General features: G+C 39.0%; 1 protein-coding gene across 3 annotated transcripts in view; it reads right to left on the bottom strand.

Moving 5' to 3' along the window:
* rnaset2 (ribonuclease T2) overlaps positions 1-15,866 on the bottom strand; it is a 36,255-nt gene extending 20,389 nt beyond the window's left edge. The window contains exons 1-3 of one of the 3 annotated variants that reach the window (XM_034188645.1): positions 15,789-15,866; positions 10,419-10,499; positions 10,236-10,290 (exon numbers count right to left, since the gene is read on the bottom strand). In XM_034188645.1, the coding sequence (XP_034044536.1) occupies positions 10,236-10,290; positions 10,419-10,492 (129 nt within the window). In that variant the 5' untranslated portion in view covers positions 10,493-10,499; positions 15,789-15,866. Of the gene's footprint in view, positions 1-10,235; positions 10,291-10,418; positions 10,500-15,664 lie in introns of all 3 variants that reach the window. The other 2 variants (XM_034188650.1, XM_034188643.1) reach the window with 2 other exon arrangements.
* Between the last annotated feature and the right edge of the window lie 5,818 nt (positions 15,867-21,684).

Here is a 21,684-nt window from a genome sequence, read left to right as displayed (position 1 = left end):
TAGTTTAAATGAGTCAACACCCCCGAGTCACACTAACTGTCAGAATGCTCGTAGCACAGGATAAGCAGCAATCTTCCATTCCAGCTTATTAATTAATCAAAACCCAGACAGAGCTTTAATTCATTTGAAAGCTTGACTCTTAGTCTTGTCCATCCAAATTGGAAGTCCCAAAAAACCAGTTTTATTTGTTAATTGTCTATCATCCACCTGGTCGTTACTGTGAGTTCTCTGTGAATTTCAGACCTGTTGTCTGACTTAGTGCTTAGCTCAGATAAGATAATTATAGTGGGGCGATTTTAACATCCACACAGATGCTGAGAATGACAGCCTCAACACTGCATTTAATCTATTATAGACTCTATTGGCTTTGCTCAAAAAGTAATGAGTCCCCCACCACTTTAATCATATCTTAGATCTTGTTCTGACTTATGGTATGGAAATAGAAGACCTTAACAGTATTCCCTGAAAACTCCCGTCTGTCTGATCATTTCTTAATACATTTACATTTACTCTGATGGACTACCCAGCAGTGGGGAATAAGTTTCATTACACTAGAAGTCTTTCAGACAGCGCTGTAACTAGGTTTAAGGATATGATTCCTTCTTTATGTTCTCTAATGCCATATACCAACACAGTGCAGAGTAGCTACCTAAACTCTGTAAGTGAGATAGAGTATCTCATCAATAGTTTTACATCCTCATTGAAGACAACTTTGGATGCGTAGCTCCTCTAAAAAAGGAGCTTTAAATCAGAAGTGCTGACTCCGTGTATAACTCACAAACTAGCGTAGCTTAAAGCAGATAACCCGTATGTTGAGAGGAAATGGCGTCTCACTAATTTAGAAGATCTTCACTTAGCCTGGAAAAAGAGTCTGTTGCTCTAAAAAAAGGCCCCCGTAAAGCTAGGACATCTTTCTACTCCATCACTAATTGAAGAAAATAAGAACAACCCCAGGTTTCTTTTCAGCACTGTAGCCAGGCTGACAAAGAGTCAGAGCTCTATTGAGCTCAGTATTCCATTAACTTTAACTAGTAATGACTTCATGACTTTCTTTGCTAATAAAATTTTAACTATTAGAGAAAAAATTACTCATAACCATCCCAAAGACGTATCGTTATCTTTGGCTGCTTTCAGTGATGCCGGTATTTGTTAGACTCTTTCTCTCCGATTGTTCTGTCTGAGTTATTTTCATTAGTTACTTCATCCAAACCATCAACATGTTTATTAGACCCCATTCCTACCAGGCTGCTCAAGGAAGCCCTACCATTATTTAATGCTTCGATCTTAAATATGATCAATCTATCTTTGTTAGCTGGCTATGTACCACAGCTTTAAGGTGGCAGTAATTAAACCATTACTTAAAAAGCCATCACTTGACCCAGCTATCTTAGCTAATTATAGGCCAATCTCCAACCTTCCTTTTCTCTCAAAAATTCTTGAAAGGGTAGTTTGTAAAAACAGCTAACTGATCATCTGCAGAGGAATGGTCCTAGTTGAAGAGTTTCAGTCAGGTTTTAGAATTCATCATAGTACAGAAACAGCATTAGTGAAGGTTACAAATGATCTTCTTATGGCCTCGGACAGTGGACTCATCTCTGTGCTTGTTCTGTTAGACCTCAGTGCTGCTGTTTGATACTGTTGACCATAAACATTTTATTACAGAGATTAGAGCATGCCATAGGTATTAAAGGCACTGCGCTGCGGTGGTTTGAATCATATTTGTCTAATAGATTACAATTTGTTCATGTAAATGGGGGAATCTTCTTCACAGACTAAAGTTAATTATGGAGTTCCACAAGGTTCTCTGCTAGGACCAATTTTATTCACTTTATACATGCTTCCCTTAGGCAGTATTATTAGACGGTTATTGCTTAAATTTTCATTGTTACGCAGATGATACCCAGCTTTATCTATCCATGAAGCCAGAGGACACACACCAATTAGCTAAACTGCAGGATTGTCTTACAGACATAAAGACATGGATGACCTCTAATTTCCTGCTTTTAAACTCAGATAAAACTGAAGTTATTGTACTTGGCCCCACAAATCTTAGAAACATGGTGTCTAACCAGATCCTTACTCTGGATGGCATTACCCTGACCTCTAGTAATACTGTGAGAAATCTTGGAGTCATTTTGATCAGGATATGTCATTCAAAGCGCATATTAAACAAATATGTAGGACTGCTTTTTTGCATTTACGCAATATCTCTAAAATCAGAAAGGTCTTGTCTCAGAGTGATGCTGAAAAACTAATTCATGCATTTATTTCCTCTAGGCTGGACTATTGTAATTCATTATTATCAGGTTGTCCTAAAAGTTCCCTAAAAAGCCTTCAGTTAATTCAAAATGCTGCAGCTAGAGTACTGACGGGGACTAGAAGGAGAGAGCATATCTCACCCATATTGGCCTCTCTTCATTGGCTTCCTGTTAATTCTAGAATAGAATTTAAAATTCTTCTTCTTACTTATAAGGTTTTGAATAATCAGGTCCCATCTTATCTTAGGGACCTCATAGTACCATATCACCCCAATAGAGCGCTTCGCTCTCAGACTGCAGGCTTACTTGTAGTTCCTAGGGTTTGTAAGAGTAGAATGGGAGGCAGAGCCTTCAGCTTTCAGGCTCCTCTCCTGTGGAACCAGCTCCCAATTCAGATCAGGGAGACAGACACCCTCTCTACTTTTAAGATTAGGCTTAAAACTTTCCTTTTTGCTAAAGCTTATAGTTAGGGCTGGATCAGGTGACCCTGAACCATCCCTTAGTTATGCTGCTATAGACGTAGACTGCTGGGGGGTTCCCATGATGCACTGTTTCTTTCTCTTTTTGCTCTGTATGCACCACTCGCATTTAATCATTAGTGATTGATCTCTGCTCCCCTCCACAGCATGTCTTTTTCCTGGTTCTCTCCCTCAGCCCCAACCAGTCCCAGCAGAAGACTGCCCCTCCCTGAGCCTGGTTCTGCTGGAGGTTTTCTTACTGTTAAAAGGGAGTTTTTCCTTCCCACTGTAGCCAAGTGCTTGCTCACAGGGGGATCGTTTGACCGTTGGGGTTTTACATAATTATTGTATGGCCTTGCCTTACAATATAAAGCGCCTTGGGGCAACTGTTTGTTGTGATTTGGCGCTATATAAAAAAATTGATTGATTGATTGATTACTTGTTATACAAGAAAGTAGGAATATTTTGATTTTCTACATAGTGTAGCAGTGGTAAATCTGCTGATGAGCATCTGACTGGCTGTGTTCATCAAAGCAGAGACTTTCAGCAGCTTTATGTCTGCGTGTCTGCAGAGAAAGTTCAGTTTGCCACTAAATAAACAGCTACAGCTCTTGATGAAAGAAAAGCATTTTTGGAGCTGTCACTGCTGTGAGATACTTAAAGAGGTCATATTTTATCATTTCAGCAAGTTAATATCCGTCAAATATCCAACTGTAACTCAAAGCTTTTTCAGGTTTTTTTCTTCATCACATTCCAACAAGAATGTGATCAAACTGCAATGTTTCAGCAGTCGGTGAAAACATATTGAAAAAGCTGTCACGTGATTAGAATGAATTTTTATGAGTGTGTACACACAACATTATTAAATAAGAAAATGAAATACTTAAGATATTTGTCAACTGTCGGTGTTAGATTCATTTGGATAAGACAGGGCAAATTCTCTATTGATTCGATTAGAGTCTCTCCCAAGGATTTCTCAGCTGTTTCTAGGGCATTTTTTTTCTCCGTAGAATTGATTAAAACCAGTGCCATTTTTGTATATTGCATATTTATTTGGCTAATTTGCATATTACACCTAATTGGCATACAATTAAAATACAGTTTTATGCAAAAGTTTGGGATCCCTGATATTTTTCATGATTTTCTTTAGAAATCATTGGTTGTCTGGATCAGAATTTCAGTTAAATATAACAGACAAACACAGTGGATACTTGAGAAGTGAAATGAAGTTTATAGGATGTACAGAAGTGTGCAATAATTCTTTAAACAAAATTAGGCAGGTGCATAAATTGGGCACCCCAACAGAAAAAAATACATCAATATTTAGTAGATCCTCCTTTTGCAGAAATAACAGCCTCTAAACACTTCCTATAGCTTCCAGTAAGAGTCTGGATTCTGGTTGAAGGTATTTTGGACAATTCTTCACAAAACATCTCAGGTTTGTTAGTTTCTGAGCATGGACAGCGCACTTAAAATCACACCACAGATTTTCAATAATATTCAGGTCTGGGGACTGAGATGGCCATTCCAGAATGTTGTACTTGTTCCTCTGCATGAATGTCTTAGTAGATTTTGAGCCTTGTTTACGGTCATTGTTTTGTTGAAAGATCCAGCCCTGGCGCAACATCAACTTTGTCACTGGTTCATGAACATTGTTCTCAAGAATCTGTTGATATTGACTGGAATCCATGTAACCCTCAACTTTAACAAGATTCCAGTACCTGCACTGGCCACACAGCATGATGGAACCTCCTCCAAATTTTACTGTAGTTAACAAGTGTGTTTCTTGGAAAGTTGTGTTCTTTTTCAGCCATGCATACTGCCCCTTGTTATGTCCAAATAACTCAATTTTAGTTTCATCAGGCCACAGCACCTTATTCCAAAATGAAGCTGGCTTGTCCAAATTTGCTTTAGCATATGTCAAGTGAAGTTTGTGGTGTGTATGCAGAAAAGGCTTCCTCTGCATTACAACATCATACAGCATCTCTTTGTGCCAAGTGTGCTGTATCGTTGAGCAATGGACAGAGACACTATCTGGAGCAAGATCATGTCTTTGGAGCAGGTCTGTGGGTTGACTATGACTGTTCTCACCATCCTTTGCTTCAACTTATCTGAGATTTTTCTTGGCCTGCCACTTCGGGCCTTAGCTAGTACTGTGGCTGCAGTCTTCCATTTTCTCACTATGTTCCTTACAGTGGAAACTGACAGTGAAATCTCTAAGATAGCTTTTTGTATCCTTCTCTTACACCATTATGTTGAACAATCTTTGTTTTCAGGTCATTTGAGAGGTGTTTAGAGGCTCCCATGTTGCCACTCATTAGAAGAGATGCAAAGAGGGGAAACATTTGCAAATGGCCACCTTAAATACCCCTTCTCATGATTGGACTCACCTGTGTAAGGAGGTCAAGGGTCAGTGAGCTTACCAAACCAATTCTGTGTTCCAATAATTAGTGCTACATGTATTCAAATCAATAAAATGACAAAGGGTGCCCAAATTTATGCTCCTGCCTAATTTTGTTTAAATAATTATTGCACACTTTCTATAAATTCTAGAAACTTCATTTCATTTATCAAATATCAGTGTGTTCATCTGCTATATGATATATTTAATTGAAATTTCTGATCCAGACAACCAATGATTTATAAAGGAAATTCATGAAAATTATTAGGGGCGCCCAAACTTTTGCATACAACTGTATCTTTGTTTCATCTGCCCAGACAGCAGATTTAACAAAAAACATGATCCACACTAAATTTAAATAATCTGAAATGTTACCACTGAGGTAATTTCCCAAATTGATGAATTGGCCGTCAATAGAACGGGGTTGACCTTGATCTCATTCTGACCCCAAACAATAAGATTTTACCTCAAAGTACTCAGAAAAGTCATTCTAGACACACTTCATGCCTGAAACGTTTTTGCAACTTACAGTAGACTCAGAATTTTCTCATTACTCTATTGGTGGCTGGTGGCCATCTTGAATATGCAAATTAGAGTATATTACATCATTCACAGAGCATTTAAAAGATATTTTTGACAACATAGTTAATTTACAATGAATATGTGGAATTGGGTCCAGCTCAAAAGAAAACATCAATATAAAAAGGTAAAATATCTTACAGTTTTGCTAATTAGGTGTAATATGCTGATTAGCTCATTAAATATAAAATATACAAAAATGGCTCTGGTTTTAATCAATTCTACAGAAAAAATTGCCCTAGAAACAGCAGAGAAATCCTTGGGAGAGTCTCTAATTGAATCGATAGAGAATTTGCCTTTGAGAATTTGTCTCAATTGGGCTGAGTGCAAAAAATGTCACTGGGAAATTAGGTTTTGCTTTGGATGCAGCATTTAATAAACACTGTTCTTGTTCTGCCACAGATCTGTTTTGTATTTAGCAAAACTTTCAACAGCGACATGGTGGACCCCCCCCCCCCCCCCCCCCCCCCCCCCAAAAAAAAAACAAAAACAAAACACAGTAACAAAAATGATTAAGCCTTTTTCCCCAATGGTGGCAAAACTAAAATGTCTTTGAGGTATCTATGTTTTCATGTGATATGTATCTCATTTTGGTGTTTAATTTCACATTTTTTTTATTGTTAGCTATCAGTAAACCGTAAAAAAAAATAAATGCACCTAACACCATCGGTTTGACATTACTGTCACAGCGGTGAAATAAAATACTGAACAAACATATCATACTTTCCAGAAATTAAGTTGAGGGTTGTTTATTTTTGTTCGTATTTTACTAGTTTGGTTAGGCGAGCAACTTAGGTAAAAAAAAAAAAAAAAAAATGGTGGCGTACTGGTTAACATATGACAACGAGTAATACTTTGATAAGTATTTTTAATTTTTACTTGAGTCTTTTTTTACTTGCATTTTTTGCAGCACTTGCAACCATCAACAGGAATTAAAGACCACAATGTCACTGAATCAAAACTGCACTCAAGACAAATCCAGATGAGGTGCAAAATCACATGACATGGAACAAAAAATAAAAACTGCACGGACAAAAAGCAACAAATGTGTGGTTTGTGTTCTAATCTGTGACTGGTTAGACTGCTAACTCTTGTGACTGAACAGAATGTTGCTTCATCAACCTTGGTTGCTGACACACACCCAGTCTCATGACTTGACCCACATGACATGAAGTTAAAGGTTAAATGCTTAGTCAGTAGTATGTACAAGACATTCTTAAGCAATTTAACAAGGTGAAATGTTCTTGAGATGTACTATTAAATAATGATATCTATTATAGAAGTGTCTGTCTATTAGGACTGGCTTGCATTCACTTCATCCCATCATAAAATGTACACATATACTTAAATCATGTAATTAAAAAATATTCAAAAATTCTACTTAGACACCACTGTTTATACAGATATTCAGCATTCGCTGCAATCAGTAATGCTTTAGGTAAAGCCCTATGTTGACCTTACTGGTAAATATATGGTCTTAACCAGGCAAAAAATACCCAAACATGCAGGAAAAACTGAACAATGCAGACTGATTTGACTCTGGATTTTTTAAATAATAAGCGGTAACTTACTTTGAAATAAATGAAACTCAGAACTGCAGCCTACTAATTTTGAAAAATAAAAATCAGCAGCTTGTATTTTTTATTCAGACCAGAGTTCATTTCCTCTTTTTTTTTCTACTCAGTCACGTTTTGTGCTTGAACATTAAACAACTACATTAAGCCCTCTAAAAAAAATATCGTTGTAAAATAACAGCCTGTTAAAGTTCAGAGTTCTTAGCTGTTTTATCTGATTTCTGCTTCTGAACATCACTGCAGAGTTTCTCAACATCAGCTTTTTTAAACACACGTGTGTGTGATTTTTATTCTGTTCATTCATATATTCTCATTTTAAGGAATTTTGACCAATTTATTTCATCTCATAATTTCAGTATAACTGTCACCAACACGTGCACACGGTGTGAGCAGGACGTACTGTCAGAACAGTCCAGACAGAAATAAAGGCAGCGCCACAGTTTAATTTGCGTTGTGTTTCACTCAGCGCTCAATGCACCTCCCTCCTCGCAGCCAGCCGATTCACGCGCGCGCACACACGCACACACACACACACCTGCAGCGATTGGACCCAGTCTTAATTATAGACGGCTTTTAAGTAAAGCCGCCCGCTATTTTTTCGGCGTCTTTTTCGAAAATTGACCGCTCAAATGACTGCAGGACGGCTCGCTGCCACTTGGCTCCCGCTCGCAGCCTCTACTATGAACGCACCCTCCATACAATGGTCTCGCGCACACATTGATATCATGTTTTCCGATTGTCCGCTGCGTGGAAAGTGGCGGGAATAAATAAGAAAACAAAAAGGCAGCGGTCAGGTATTTTGGTTCTGAGCGATGAAAATAAAGAATTTGAATGTTTTAAACCCAAAAAAAAATGCCACTTGTCCGGTCGGACAACGATTAGAGCATATTGCTTGTCCAATCACATTTTACACTTGTCCCAGACAATTGGACAAGCGTTAATGGCGATGCCTGTTAACTAAACATGGACAAATAGTTTGGCAAGTCCAAGGGACAGTACAGGGTTAAATGTTGACAAGACAATTAACTAAACCTAAATTGTTTACTGACTAAGAACTTTGACAAGCTGTGATTTTAACACTGTAAGAAGCCTCAGTTGTGCTCCAGGATATGACAACTTAACAGAATAGTCATAGCAGTTAAAGTGATGGTGACCTGTGCAGGCAAGCAGTGTGCGCACTATGAAGTGGCTTATGTCAGGCACATTTGAATGTTGCACTGTTTGGGCTGGGTGTAAGACATTTCACAGACACCCTCACTCTAATCCAATATAATTTAAGAGAAAGTGATGTGCAAGGCCGCTGGGGCAGTGATATATCCTCTTCTAATTACAGAAGCACCTTGCACGTTGACCAAACCCAACGTGCCGGCTTGGGGCAACTTGGTATTCAATTTTAGTGCTAAACAAAGAAGGAGTTACCCCAAGATACCAATGTCAAAAAGCTGAGTACAAGTTTACCCAGTTTTCACCAGGGTTAACCAGAGTAATGCTGAGCTGTACCAGGCCATCCCGAACCGAGTACTACCTGGGCAGAAGTGAGTGGGAGTCCAATTGAGTGTTGAAAAAGTACATCTTTTCCCAACTTTTGCCTAGTCGTGTGTCTGCTCAGGGGCTGTGTGCTGAACATGGCCACATAAAAGCTGTATGGGGAAACCAGCCAAGTGGTGCCAGAGTTTAACTCAGCCCATTAAGGTATGAAACGGCACTAAACTCAGCAAGGTGTGAGAGAAGCTTAACCCTCTGGGGTCTGAGGGCATTTTTTGGATAGTTCACTCGCCTGGCATAAATGTTTTATTATTGCTGTTAACAGCTCTCCCTGCATCCCACAATCAAGTTTTATGTCTCTCTTTTTTTCAGGACAACCTGTGCTTTCATAATATATATGCTTTTGTTGTATTTTACAAGTGTAATAAAGGTTTACAATCAAAAATAAGGAAGGAAAAAGTAAATCGGAAAATAATTTTCCACACGCATTTATTCAAAACACACAGCAAACAATAATAAACAACTGTTTGACACTTTACAAAGGTAATTTGATGTCTTGTGTGAAAGACTGTACAACAAAAAGGTTCAAACAATAAACACAAATGCACATTTTGAACAATATATACAAAATGGTCTATGCGTTTTTTTTGTCTTCATGGTAAAAGCAACAGAGTTGTCCAGTAACATTCACATGCAAACTAGTGGAGCAATCCTGATAGTTACACACTCTTTGTTTGAGCATGTGAGATTGTCATCAGAGGCTCTCTATCTGCTTTCAGTGATCGTTGTGCGTAATGGCGCAGGGCACATTTGGAGCCCAATAGTATGTACTCATTGGAGCACCCAGTGGGCTACTCAAACGGGCCAACTAGTAACATATCACTCCTGAAAACGATCTTTGGCTTTCCACGAGAGGTGAATCTGCCCTACGAATGGATTTTGGAAAACCATGTGACAGTGAACAAATTCCGATTGGACACTCACATTGTGCACGTCCTCACACAGCTTCTATGAGGAGTACAAAGATGGCCGATGGCTGGCTCGAAAGTCCGCGGAATGAACTTTTCAGCAAACAAAAGTAAGTTTCTATCTCATATCATTAAAAAGTTATTTATAATTTAGTAAACCTTGGTCTTAGCTGTCGTATACGACGGCGTCAGCCCCAGAGGGTTAACACAGATAATGCACGAGGCATAAACCTACTGAAAACTGATTTGTCGTAGTGTTTTGTGTTGAGCACCTCAGTGTGTTATTGGTTGCTAGAAATATCTAATCACAGGATGATGTGCGGGTGTCATTTTTAATGCAAAACAACTTAGAACTGAGATTTTGAACTGAGTCCTTGCTTTTCCTTGTGATTTGTAGAGATTAGCATTTTATGTATGTCTTTTTATAGCTTTGAGAAACTGGGAAACATAATTCCGAAAATGTGTGTGTCCAATTTGAGAAAAACTATAATAAAGACAGGGTAAAAACTTACGTGACAGAAAGTGGTGGGCCAGTGGTGAGTCAGGATAAGTTTTGTCCACATACCTCTGAAACACACACACACACAGTCTTATTTTAATATTTCAAGATGGGAAAGTGGAACTCATACTCAACTGTATGAAAACAACCTTTGAATGTAACTCATTCTATGTAAATATTATTTAACTGTACTTACGGAGATGACAACACAAATGCACATGGGGCCAGAGCTGCTGCCAGGCAGAACACAAATGGAGAGTAGAGCCTCATGTTTAACCTAGAAAAACATGCATATTTAACAGCTGGCTGCATGTAGTAAAATGTCAAATTTAACATTTTTAATAACATTCACATTACAGTGGCAAGCAAAATGCAATAAGCATAAATAATACTTTAGTGGTTCAAGCAAAACTCACTATAGTAACTGTAATCATGATAATTTATTTGTTCAGTGAATAATGGAACTGCTCAGTTGGCACAGTGGATCATCCACTAACCAAGACCATTAACAAAAGGGTCAAGGATCAAATGTATAGAAATTGCTCCTAGTGTGCAGATCGGCACTTTGCATGGAGGAGCCTGGCACTGGTGTCCAAATGTGATCATAATTGTAAGTCACTTTTGATAAAAGTGTATGCAAAATGCATGCATGTTAAATATATGAAAAATATTAAAACAAATGAATAAACAAGTCATTAGAATTTTTCCACAGATGATTCAAGCATCCCAGCTTGTCAAAAACTCACAAATACTAAATTTACAAAAATAAATATAACACAAGGTTAAAGTACCCTTGGTCATATGAGCATAACAACAGGAAACAGAATGTGACCCTTTGACCTCTTAAAATAGGTCAAGGTCAATCATCTTTGAACTTGTCCAAGGTCTGTGTCCCAAGAATGTTCCCTGTGAATTTGAAGACCGTGGCAGTAATAGGACTGGATTTATGCTGAGCACAGACAGACAGACAGACAGACAGACAGACAGACGAACGCAAGGCCTTCGCAATACCTGTACCCAATGGCCACATTTTGGCCTCAGATTAAAATAAAACAAACAGAAGACAATAAAATTCTCACAACTGAGATGCTGTAGCCAACTTAAATTTGCAACTTCCCTTGACAAATGAATTAAAATGATTTCATAGTTATCAATAAATTGTTTAATTTATGAGCTAACTGAGTGGTGCATAGTCAACTCGCCATTCTACCAACTCGCCCACTCCCAAATCGTCCTTTTTTTTTAATCTCGTCCGATGTAATTCTATGCTATATTTTTCAGTGCAATCGCCCACAAAGCTAGATCATTTGCCATAAATAAGTACAGTAGTGTTCAGAATAATAGTAGTGCTATGTGACTAAAAAGATTAATCCAGGTTTTGAGTATATTTCTTACTGTTACATGGGAAACAAGGTACCAGTAGATTCTCACAAATAATTAATGGTGACAGAAATTCATGTGAGTAATCAAATGCATTGTTTACGCTAGGATTGGATGAATTTGCTGGTTACTACAGCCGACCGCGAAGTCGCACACTCGCTTTGATTACTCACCAAAAAAATGACACATCATGAACTTATCATTGCATGAAGATCACTTTAATCATTCATTGACTGTCCTGGGTTATGAATATTGTGTTTGCATTTTTGAGCAGAAATCGGCAAAAGGTACGAGTGGGTATCGGACAAGATTAAAAAAAAGCCGATTTTGAGTGGGTGAGCTGGTAGAACGGTGAGATAACCCGGTGTCAGGGTCTCAGCACTCCCCTAGTCTGAGTGATACTCTACACTAGTCTGCTCATGCGCGAACCCAGTGTCACAGTCTGATTGGTTCCCCTGACGCACTGCGAATGTGTCATGTCAGAGCGTTAGCAGCGATGAACAGATTTTGGCCTTGTTTCTGCTTAAAACTGACTTGAGAATGATTTAAGAGGTTTTACTTTGTCATCTGATGGTTAATATGAGCAAAGCATCGCACAGTGGCGTGAAGCTGGCTCTATGGTAGACGAATGCACAAACTGGAAATGGCACAAAAATTCAGCCCCAGTGGAGAAAAAGCCACAAACTGATGGTAGATAAACATAGGCATTATAAAGAGGAGTAGACACCGCACTGGTTGCTGAGGCACAAGAAATGTGGCCGCCATTTTGGACCAGTAGCTGTAGTGATTCCATTACAAGGCACAGTGAAGGTTTGATTTTAAAATGTTATTATTATTATTTTTTTTATCTTTCTAACATAATACGAGTATGTGTGAAATGCCAAGTGTTCCAATATGGAAGGCACTGCATCCTAACCTTATAAAGAGTGCAAAATGAAGAGTGGTATTATTACTGTTTTGTTTCAGAATGTTTAATTGTCACTGTTGCTGCACTTTGTGTCAAATCATATTCATTGACAATATTGCCATATGATAATTTGGCCATATTGTAGACAAAAAAAAAAAGGGAAAAATGCTTAAAAAGGCAGGGGAAGCTGAAAGGTTTTAGCCATGCTCATGCTCCACTGAAGCATTTACTCAATAAAAAAAAAAAAAAAAAAGTCTTTTAGACTTAAATGACATGGTGAGACGCTGAAGAGCTTTGCTCGTCATAGGGAGATGGTGGCGTAATGGTCTGCACGTTGGACTGAGACGCCAGCAATCTGGGTTCGCTTCCCGATCGCAGCCATGCTCCCAACTGGCACTCTTAACAACAGTGCTGGGGAGGAGTGAGAGACAAGTGCCGTGGGCCCTTCTGGAAACAAGCTTCATGCTTTCGTTGGCTACCAACGTTAAATCTTCTTCTTCTTCTTCTCGTCATGTCCGCGACATATACAACCCCTGGCAAAAATTATGGAATCACCGGCCTCGGAGGATGTTCTTTCAGTTGTTTAATTTTGTGGAAAAAAAGCAGATCACAGACATGACACAAAACTAAAATCATTTCAAATGGCAACTTTCTGGCTTTAAGAAACACTATAAGAAATCAAGAAAAAAAGATTGTGACAGTCAGTAACGGTTACTTTTTTAGACCAAGCAGAGGAAAAAAATATGGAATCACTCAATTCTGAGGAATAAATTATGGAATCACCCTGTAAATTTCCATCCCCAAACTAAAACCTGCATCAAATCAGATCTGCTCGTTGACATTGACCCTATGCCATGACATTGATCCTATGTGTCTTTTTGCAAGGAACGTTTTCACAGTTTTTGCTCTATGGCAAGATGCATTATCATCTTGAAAAATGATTTCATCATCCCCAAACATCCTTTCAATTGTCCAAAATATCAACGTAAACTTGTGCATTTATTGATGATGTAATGACAGACATCTCCCCAGTGCCTTTACCTGACATGCAGCCCCATATCATCAATGACTGTGGAAATTTACATGTTCTCTTCAGGCAGTCATCTTTATAAATCTCATTGGAACGGCACCAAACAAAAGTTCCAGCATCATCACCTTGCCCAATGCAGATTTGAGATTCATCACTGAATATCACTTTCATCCAGTCATCCACAGTCCACGATTGCTTTTCCTTAGCCCATTGTAACCTTGTTTATTCTGTTTAGGTGTTAATGATGGCTTTCGTTTAGCTTTTCTGTATGTAAATCCCATTTCCTTTAGGCGGTTTCTTACAGTTCAGTCATAGACGTTGACTCCAGTTTCCTCCCATTCGTTCCTCATTTGTTTTGTTGTGCATTTTTGGATTTTTGAGACATATTGCTTTAAGTTTTCTGTCTTGACGCTTTGATGTCTTCCTTGGTCTACCAGTATGTTTGCCTTTAACAACCTTCCCATGTTTTTTGTATTTGGTCCTGAGTTTAGACACAGCTGACTGTGAACAACTAACATCTTTTGCAACATTGCATGATGATTTACTCTCTTTTAAGAGTTTGATAATCCTCTCCTTTGTTTCAACTGACATCTCTCGTGTTGGAGCCATGATTCATGTCAGTCCACTTGGTGCAACAGCTCTCCAAGGTGTGATCACTCCTTTTTAGATGCAGACTAATGAGCAGATCTGATATGATGCAGGTGTTAGTTTTGGGAATGAAAATTTACAGGGTGATTCCATAATTTTTTCCTCAGAATTGAGTGATTCCATATTTTTTTCCTCTGCTTGGTCTAAAAAAGTAACCGTTACTGACTGCCACCATCTTTTTTTCTGATTTCTTATAGTGTTTCTTAAAGCCAGAAAGTTGCCATTTGAAATGACTTTAGTTTTGTGTCATGTGTGTGATCTGCTTTTTTTCTACAAAATTAAACAACTGAATGAACATCCTCCGAGGCCGGTGATTCCATAATTTTTGCCAGGGGTTGTACATATGAATAACATTATTCCCTTGATCCGTAGAGAGTCAGACTCAGGGAGTCAGACTACGTGCTGGCGTTGTGCTCTGCGGTACCCTGTCTACGAGTATTTCGTATTATTATGAAATAATGCTGAATTTATGTGGAAATGATTGTTGTAAAAAAGCTTCAGACATCTGTTGCTGAGATAGATGATGACTGGAGTGCAATTTTAAGTAGAAGCTAGGCAATAATCAGTGAATCACCGCTGACGCTCTGAAATGACGCATGTGCAGTGAAGGCAGCGGACGGATCTGTAGTGGGGACTAGAGGTGGGCGGCTCAATCCTAATATCAATAATATCGACACCAACGCTGGTGTTGATACTGAACGATCCTCGTGTAAAAAGATCGATACTCAAGCTTTTTTTCCTCTCCCGCACACACTGACTGCTGCACGCGCAGATTCATCAAAGTGTACTCTGTAAGAGCAGCGCTGCGCTGTGTCACACAACACGGAACAGCGCACCCTTGTATTGTGGTTTGTCAGGCCTCTACCTCAGAAGATTTTGTTTTGTGTTGAGTGATATTTTTTTAAACAAAAATGTTGATTGTGATAATAAAGTATTTTGTTGTCATGTACAATGTTTGGCAAAATTCTATCCTAGCTCTTTTGGATCCTTTGGCTCTATGAAGCTTAAATATGAAAAAAGTATTGGTATCGGTATCGATATTGGCGATACTGGGCCTGTATTTACTTGGTATTGGACCAATACCAAAATTCCCGGTATCGCCCATCTCTAGTGGGGACCAGAACCAATTGATTCCAGCACGCTGACACAACTAACTGGAAAAGATGAGATGCAAAACATGTATCTAATACTTTAAGTATAGCAGTGCATGTGAAATGACACAAAATAAATTAAATAAATAACCCTACTTGTACACATGCATTACATCTAAATTTAGCCATAAAACAGTATCCCACACACTAATTATGTGTAAATCATGTAAAAACAATAAAGTATGTTAACGAAACGGTTATGAAAATGTTATTACAAATGCTAGATAACGCTCTATCACTTACTTAACTAGGCGTTGGTGTACAAACAAACAAACAGAGAAAACAAAGTGCTACAGGTATAAAAAAAAAACAAAAAACAACTTTACCGAGAGAGAAATTACCTACTGCGTTTACCGTGTTATTAAAGAGTTGGACAAATTAAACAAACCGCTACAGTGAAGAGAACGAGACAATAACAATGAAGTTGAGCTGAATTAGTTAAATATTTACCACACGTTGAAGAACAAACACACGGCGGAGCAGAATGATAATTGTTTCCTACAGAAGCTTATGTTCAACTGTCTGGCGGTTTAGCCAATCGGATTCGCTCTACAGGTCACGTGCTTGTACGTATTCACATATGGGTGGTTCGATTTGTGCTGCGTTCAGAACCTTCGGAAGTTCGGTAAGATCCGAAAAAAAAAATCCCTACTTCCGTAAAAAGTGCATTCGTGAGATTACCTCGCAGACAAATATGTATCAATTACTTAGTCTAACAACTAGTCTATCACAGTAGAACGAGGCTAACGTTATCTTTTGGACTAAATTAAATCGTGAAAGACGTTTTAGCTGATGTGTGGTGCACATAGAATGTGAATATATTACAATATAGCAGTAATGTCTTGTTAACATTTGATTTTAAGGAGGCATTTTAACTTTATTAACCAGTTGCAAACGCGCCTGCCTTGGCTGTGACGTCAGCTCGGATACCTCGGGTTGCTCAATTTTCAAGGCATTTTTTCCCAGAGGTAGAGACGGAATCACCGACCTTCCCATACTTTGGAACGCAACAGAGTACACCGCAGGGGACTTAACCACTAGAGTGGACATTCAGCTCGTTTCTGCGATAAATTTATCCGCCATCTTGGGAGAGGGATTTTCACGATTTTGTCACCTACTACTGTGCGTAAAACCGCATGTTCCATCAAGATGTTTGGCAGTGATTAAAGAACAAACTTAATGAGTTCAACATAATGGGAATTATTGATCTACTGTTGCGATCTCTAACAAGAGCATCAGGAAGAACAAAACTAAGAGCACCAGGAGAGGAAAAAAAACATTTCCACAAGAGAGATATGGTATTTAAGCGTAGATAGAAGAATGAAAGATTTTCGCTTTCAGGGCTGCAGTTTTCATTGAAGTAACGATAACATGGGTTTTTTTATACACTGTTCTTAATCCTCTCGACAGAAAGAATCACATGTGGTCATATTTTGAAATAAAATGAGTAACAATTATGTTACTAATAAACTTTGTAATTGGTCAAAATATCTGTATATTCCATATATCCTTACAATTGCAACTATCTATCTATCTATCTATCTATCTATCTATCTATCTATCTATCTATCTATCTATCTATCTATCTATCTATCTATCTATCTATCTGTCTGTCTGTCTGTCTGTCTGTCTGTCTGTCTGTCTGTCTGTCTATATTATATTCCTCATACAGTAAATGAGGCACAATGCATTTCCATGCAACATGTGTGATCAGGATAAATGAGCAGAGATCATAATCAAAAGCCAACAAAATGAAGTGATAATGGTCATCAGTCAGGATCATACATCAAATCAAAGTTTAGTGATCAAGATCAAAGGTTGAATACAAGATAAGAAAAAATGTATCACCAGGCCCGAAGACCAGGATCTCATTCATGTTGCAGCCTTATTCCAAAATGGAGTAAATGATGTGTGGGCTGCCGAAGAGGAGGTACTGCTGGCCCACCACCAGAGGGCGCCCTGCCTGTTGGTGGGTTTCAGGCACCAGAGGGCGCAGTGGCCTGGTTGGATCACCAGGTGCACCTGAGCTGTCTGCTGTTATCCATCACCTCATCATTCAATCCATAAAAGCCTGGGAGAGACACCATAACTCTGCCAAGTTATCAGCTTACCACGCAGGTAAACTCTCTCAGCCGTTTTGTGCCGTACGCACATGTTTTTGCTTCTGAACTCTTTGCAGTCGTAACCTTGTGTATACTTACAGCTTGGAGCTGGTTTTGTGGGAGTTTGGAGGAGCTGGCGTTTCCACTCCTCAATTTCCTAAGTATTACATTAGGCACTGCACGTACTCAGTTTTCCTGCTCTCTGGGAGTGGAGGATTTTCCCTCAGGAAGGAACTGTGTTTTTGCTGACTGTTTGCTGGGTGTACACACACCCACCTTAACCTGTGTTTGTTCCTGCCAGCAGTACCGGGTCTGACAGCTGGAGCGGTGGCCACCTGGGGATTCAGGACTTGGCGGCTCTGGTGTGTTGCAGGTCTCCGTTGGCGGTGGAACTTCGTGGGTCCCAGCTCTTCTCTGGATAGGCGTCTCCTACCCTCGGGCCTGCCCACGCGTCACCATTTTGGTTGTTAATTGGACTCAGCATTTTTGGTTTTGTGTTGCACTTTTGCATAATAAACTGTCATTTATTTGTAATCCTATTGACCGTTCATTTACGCCCCCTAGCGTGGGTCCGTGCATTTCACTTTCCCAACAGTAAATTCATGTTCTCTCAAAATTCCACTCATAATACTCCATAAGAACAACATGAAATCTTTCTTTGAATTTTTTTCAAATTTCTTAAAAAATAAAACAACTAAGAAATCATGTGTACTTAATGTATTCACAGCCTTTGCACAATACATTTTATAGCCTCAAGTCTTCTTGAATAACATATCATAACAAGCTTAGCACACTTATCTTTGGCCAGTTTTACCCATTCCTCACTGTAGCACCTTTCAAGCTCCATCAGGTTGGATGGAGAGCGGCGGTGCGCAGCCATTTTCAGATCTTTCCAGACATGTTGAATCGTATTCAGTTCTGGGCTCTGGCTGGACCACTCAGGGACCTTCACAGAGTTGTTTTGAAGTCACTCCTTTGATATCTTGGCTGTGTGCTTAGGGTCATTGTCCTTCTGAAAGATGAACCATCGCCCCAGTCTGAGGTCAGGAGCACTCCGGAGCAGGTTTTTATCCAGGTTGTCTCTGTACATTGCTGCATTCATCTTCCTCTCAATCCTCACTAGTCTCCAAGTTCCTTCCACTGAAGAACATCCCCACAGCATGATGCTGCCACCACCATGCTTCACTGTAGGGATGGTGCCTGATTTCTTCCAAACCTGAGACCTGCATCCAAGAGTTCAATTGTTGTCTCATCAGACCAGAAAATTTTCTTTCTCATGGTCTGAGAGTCCTTCAGGTGATTTTGGGCAAACTCCATGCAGGCTGCCATGTGCCTTTTAGTAAGGAGTGGCTTTCATCTGGCCACTCTACCCAACAGGCCTGATTAGTGGATTGCTGTAGAGATGGTTGTCCTTCTAAAAGGGTCTCCTCTCTTCAGAGAGGAGTGCTGGAGCTCTTACAAGGTGACCTTCGGGTTCTTGGTCACCTCCCTGACTAAGGCTCTTCTCTCTCGATCACTCAGTTTAGATGGGCGGCCAGCTCTAAGAAGAGTTCTAGTGGATCCCAACTCCTTCCATTTATGGATGATGGAGGCCACTGTGCTCATTGGGACCTTAAAAGCAGTAGAAATGTTCCTGTACCCTTTGACTTCATGCTTGGTTTGTGCTCTGACATGCACTGGCAACTGTGGGACCTTATATATAGACAGGTGTGTGTCTTTCCAAATCATGTCCAATCAACTGAATTTACCCGTTGTGGACTCCAATTAAGCTGTAGAAGCATCTCAAGGATGATCAGTGGAAACAGGATGCACCTGAGCTCAATTTTGAGCTTCATAGCAAAAGCTGTGAATACTTATATACGTGTGATTTCTTATTTATTTATTTTAAATAAATGTACCAAAATCTCAAAATAGCATTGTTCACATTGTCATTATGAGCTATTGTGTGTACAATTCTGAGGAAAAAAATTAATTTAATCAATTTTGGAATAAGGCTGTCGCAGAACAAAAAGTGCAGTGCTCTGAATACTTTCTGGATGCAGTCTACTACAGGTTTGCATGTGTCAAAACTGTTAAGAGACCAGACAGGTGAACTCTTTGCAGTGAACATACTCGGATCTTGAGAATAAAACAGTTTATTTGAGCAGAGCATAGCTAGGTAATGTGGAGCAACAGAGGACACTGCAAATATGAACAAATACACCTCTTGACAAAGCCACATTCAATGTAAGCAGCAGTGGGAACTGCAAAAGACCAACAAAAACTCTCCTACTGACAAAAGCAAGCTTGTTTAGAGGTAATGGAGGGCACTGTAAAAAGACAAAAATTCACTCCAGACAAAGACAGCATTTATTTTGGACAGCAATGGGCACTGCAGGGTAGAACCAAAAATCACCTCTGACAAGAAATCTGAAAGTACAGCACTCAACAAAATTGGGATATGAGTGAAGGGGTGGCACAATCCACACAAAAGCAGTTTAGCGCACGATGCATGATAAATAATAGACAAAAGACACAGCTACTGGTCTCACAAAGACTCCAATTCATGGGATTCAAAGCCAGAGGCAAAATAACAAAACAAAACAAAAAAAACATGGTTGGCAAGGCAGTCCAAAGTGGAACATGAAAGAGACTAAAACTCAGTAAGAAAACTCTCACAAGGAAGTGCTAGAAGATGTGTGGATCAGTGATGTTCAGACGAGGAACAAATGCAGAGAGTCATGTTATAAGAGATGCTGTAATTAGTGTGATGACGTACGACATGTTGACAGTGAGTTTGGATTGGGGCTGCATGACGAGGTTACCAAGTGTGTAAAACAAATCAGACAAGATGGAAAGGGAAACCATACCACTGCCTCCAGAAAGCACAATGGTAATGTGCACTTGCACACAAAAATGTGTGCATATACTACAGCACTACAAAGAAAACAAACAATCAAACAAATAAATATAAAATGTGCATTCTGATTTAGTAACAGAGGGCACTGAGGATTGCTTCTTTCAAATGTGCAAAACAGCATGTTAGTCATTTAGTTTGCCTTGGTGAATATTCAATTCGGCGTTTGTCCACCTGAGTGCACAAAATTGTGGGACAGAACATGTAGATGCAACATCATTTATTAAGGTCAAAGGAAATTCAGTGGGTGCTGACTGCTTCTGTATTTTGTTGCATTAACATTGTGCTTGACAGACTGCTGTTCCAGCAGCTGAGATGTGGCTGCTGTCTTGTACAGAGAATTAAAAAAAAAAAATTGTAAACATTGGGTATATGGAAACAGTTAACAGTTTACTTTGTACTTGTTCCTTAAATGTTTCCATGTGTAACAGGTGGACCAGAGCACTTTTTTGGTGCAACTCATGATCATTAATGCCATTGATGTCACACTGTTTGACACAAAGACACTGTGCTCTGTACACACAGTTGTCTGTGTGTGTGTGTGTGTGTGTGTGTGTTCCACCAGCAGAACACAGCATAATTATTCACTAGTTTGCTTAAATTCTGTGGATGGTACAATAATTAAATGTCTGAAACAGCAGATTTATTTATTTATTTAGGTTTGTGAATAACAAAGCACAAGGCCCATACCTGTGTATGCACATCGAGAACACAGGCTAACCAACGTATCTGTTGAAACAACCAAACCAATCTGTTGTTAGATTACAGTGTTAACAATCTGGATTGTTTGTTTTGAACAAGAACTTGATTGGACACATATCAAAACAGGGATTGGATATTTCAACCAATTTATTTGTAGAATGAATATTATTTGGGTGATCAATGTCAAAGTCTCAAAAAATACATGTCCCAAGAAACTTGACAGCAGATAGGAATAGAGATAAATTGGAAGAATTGTATCAACTGATAAATCATTTGTATTGTATTGTATTTGTATCATATTTTGTATTTTGTATTCAAATGTTGTGAGTGATGTCATGATAACATCACAGAGATATGATGAAATTATGTAATTACTACCCAAAAAACACATTTTTCTGGTAGACCTCCTCCACCAACAAGGATGAGGGAGGTTATTCTAAGCTTTTATCAATCAGCAAATTATTTGATTAATATTAAACACTAATATGAACTCATATGACCTCCTGTCTTTTTATCGCATGACCTTGGGTCTTTGAAAGATGCAACTCAAGGTCATAAGTTTGTAACTCACACAGTTTGTAGCCAATATGGATTAAATATGGTGGTGTACAAGTTGTGATGAATGAAGGAGACATTTTGGCAATGC

The sequence above is a fragment of the Thalassophryne amazonica genome, chromosome 2 (assembly GCF_902500255.1).
Source record: "Thalassophryne amazonica chromosome 2, fThaAma1.1, whole genome shotgun sequence".
Classification (NCBI taxonomy): Eukaryota; Metazoa; Chordata; class Actinopteri; order Batrachoidiformes; family Batrachoididae; genus Thalassophryne; species Thalassophryne amazonica.
Note: the sequence above shows the minus strand (reverse complement) of the source record. Positions and strands in the feature narration are given on the sequence as shown.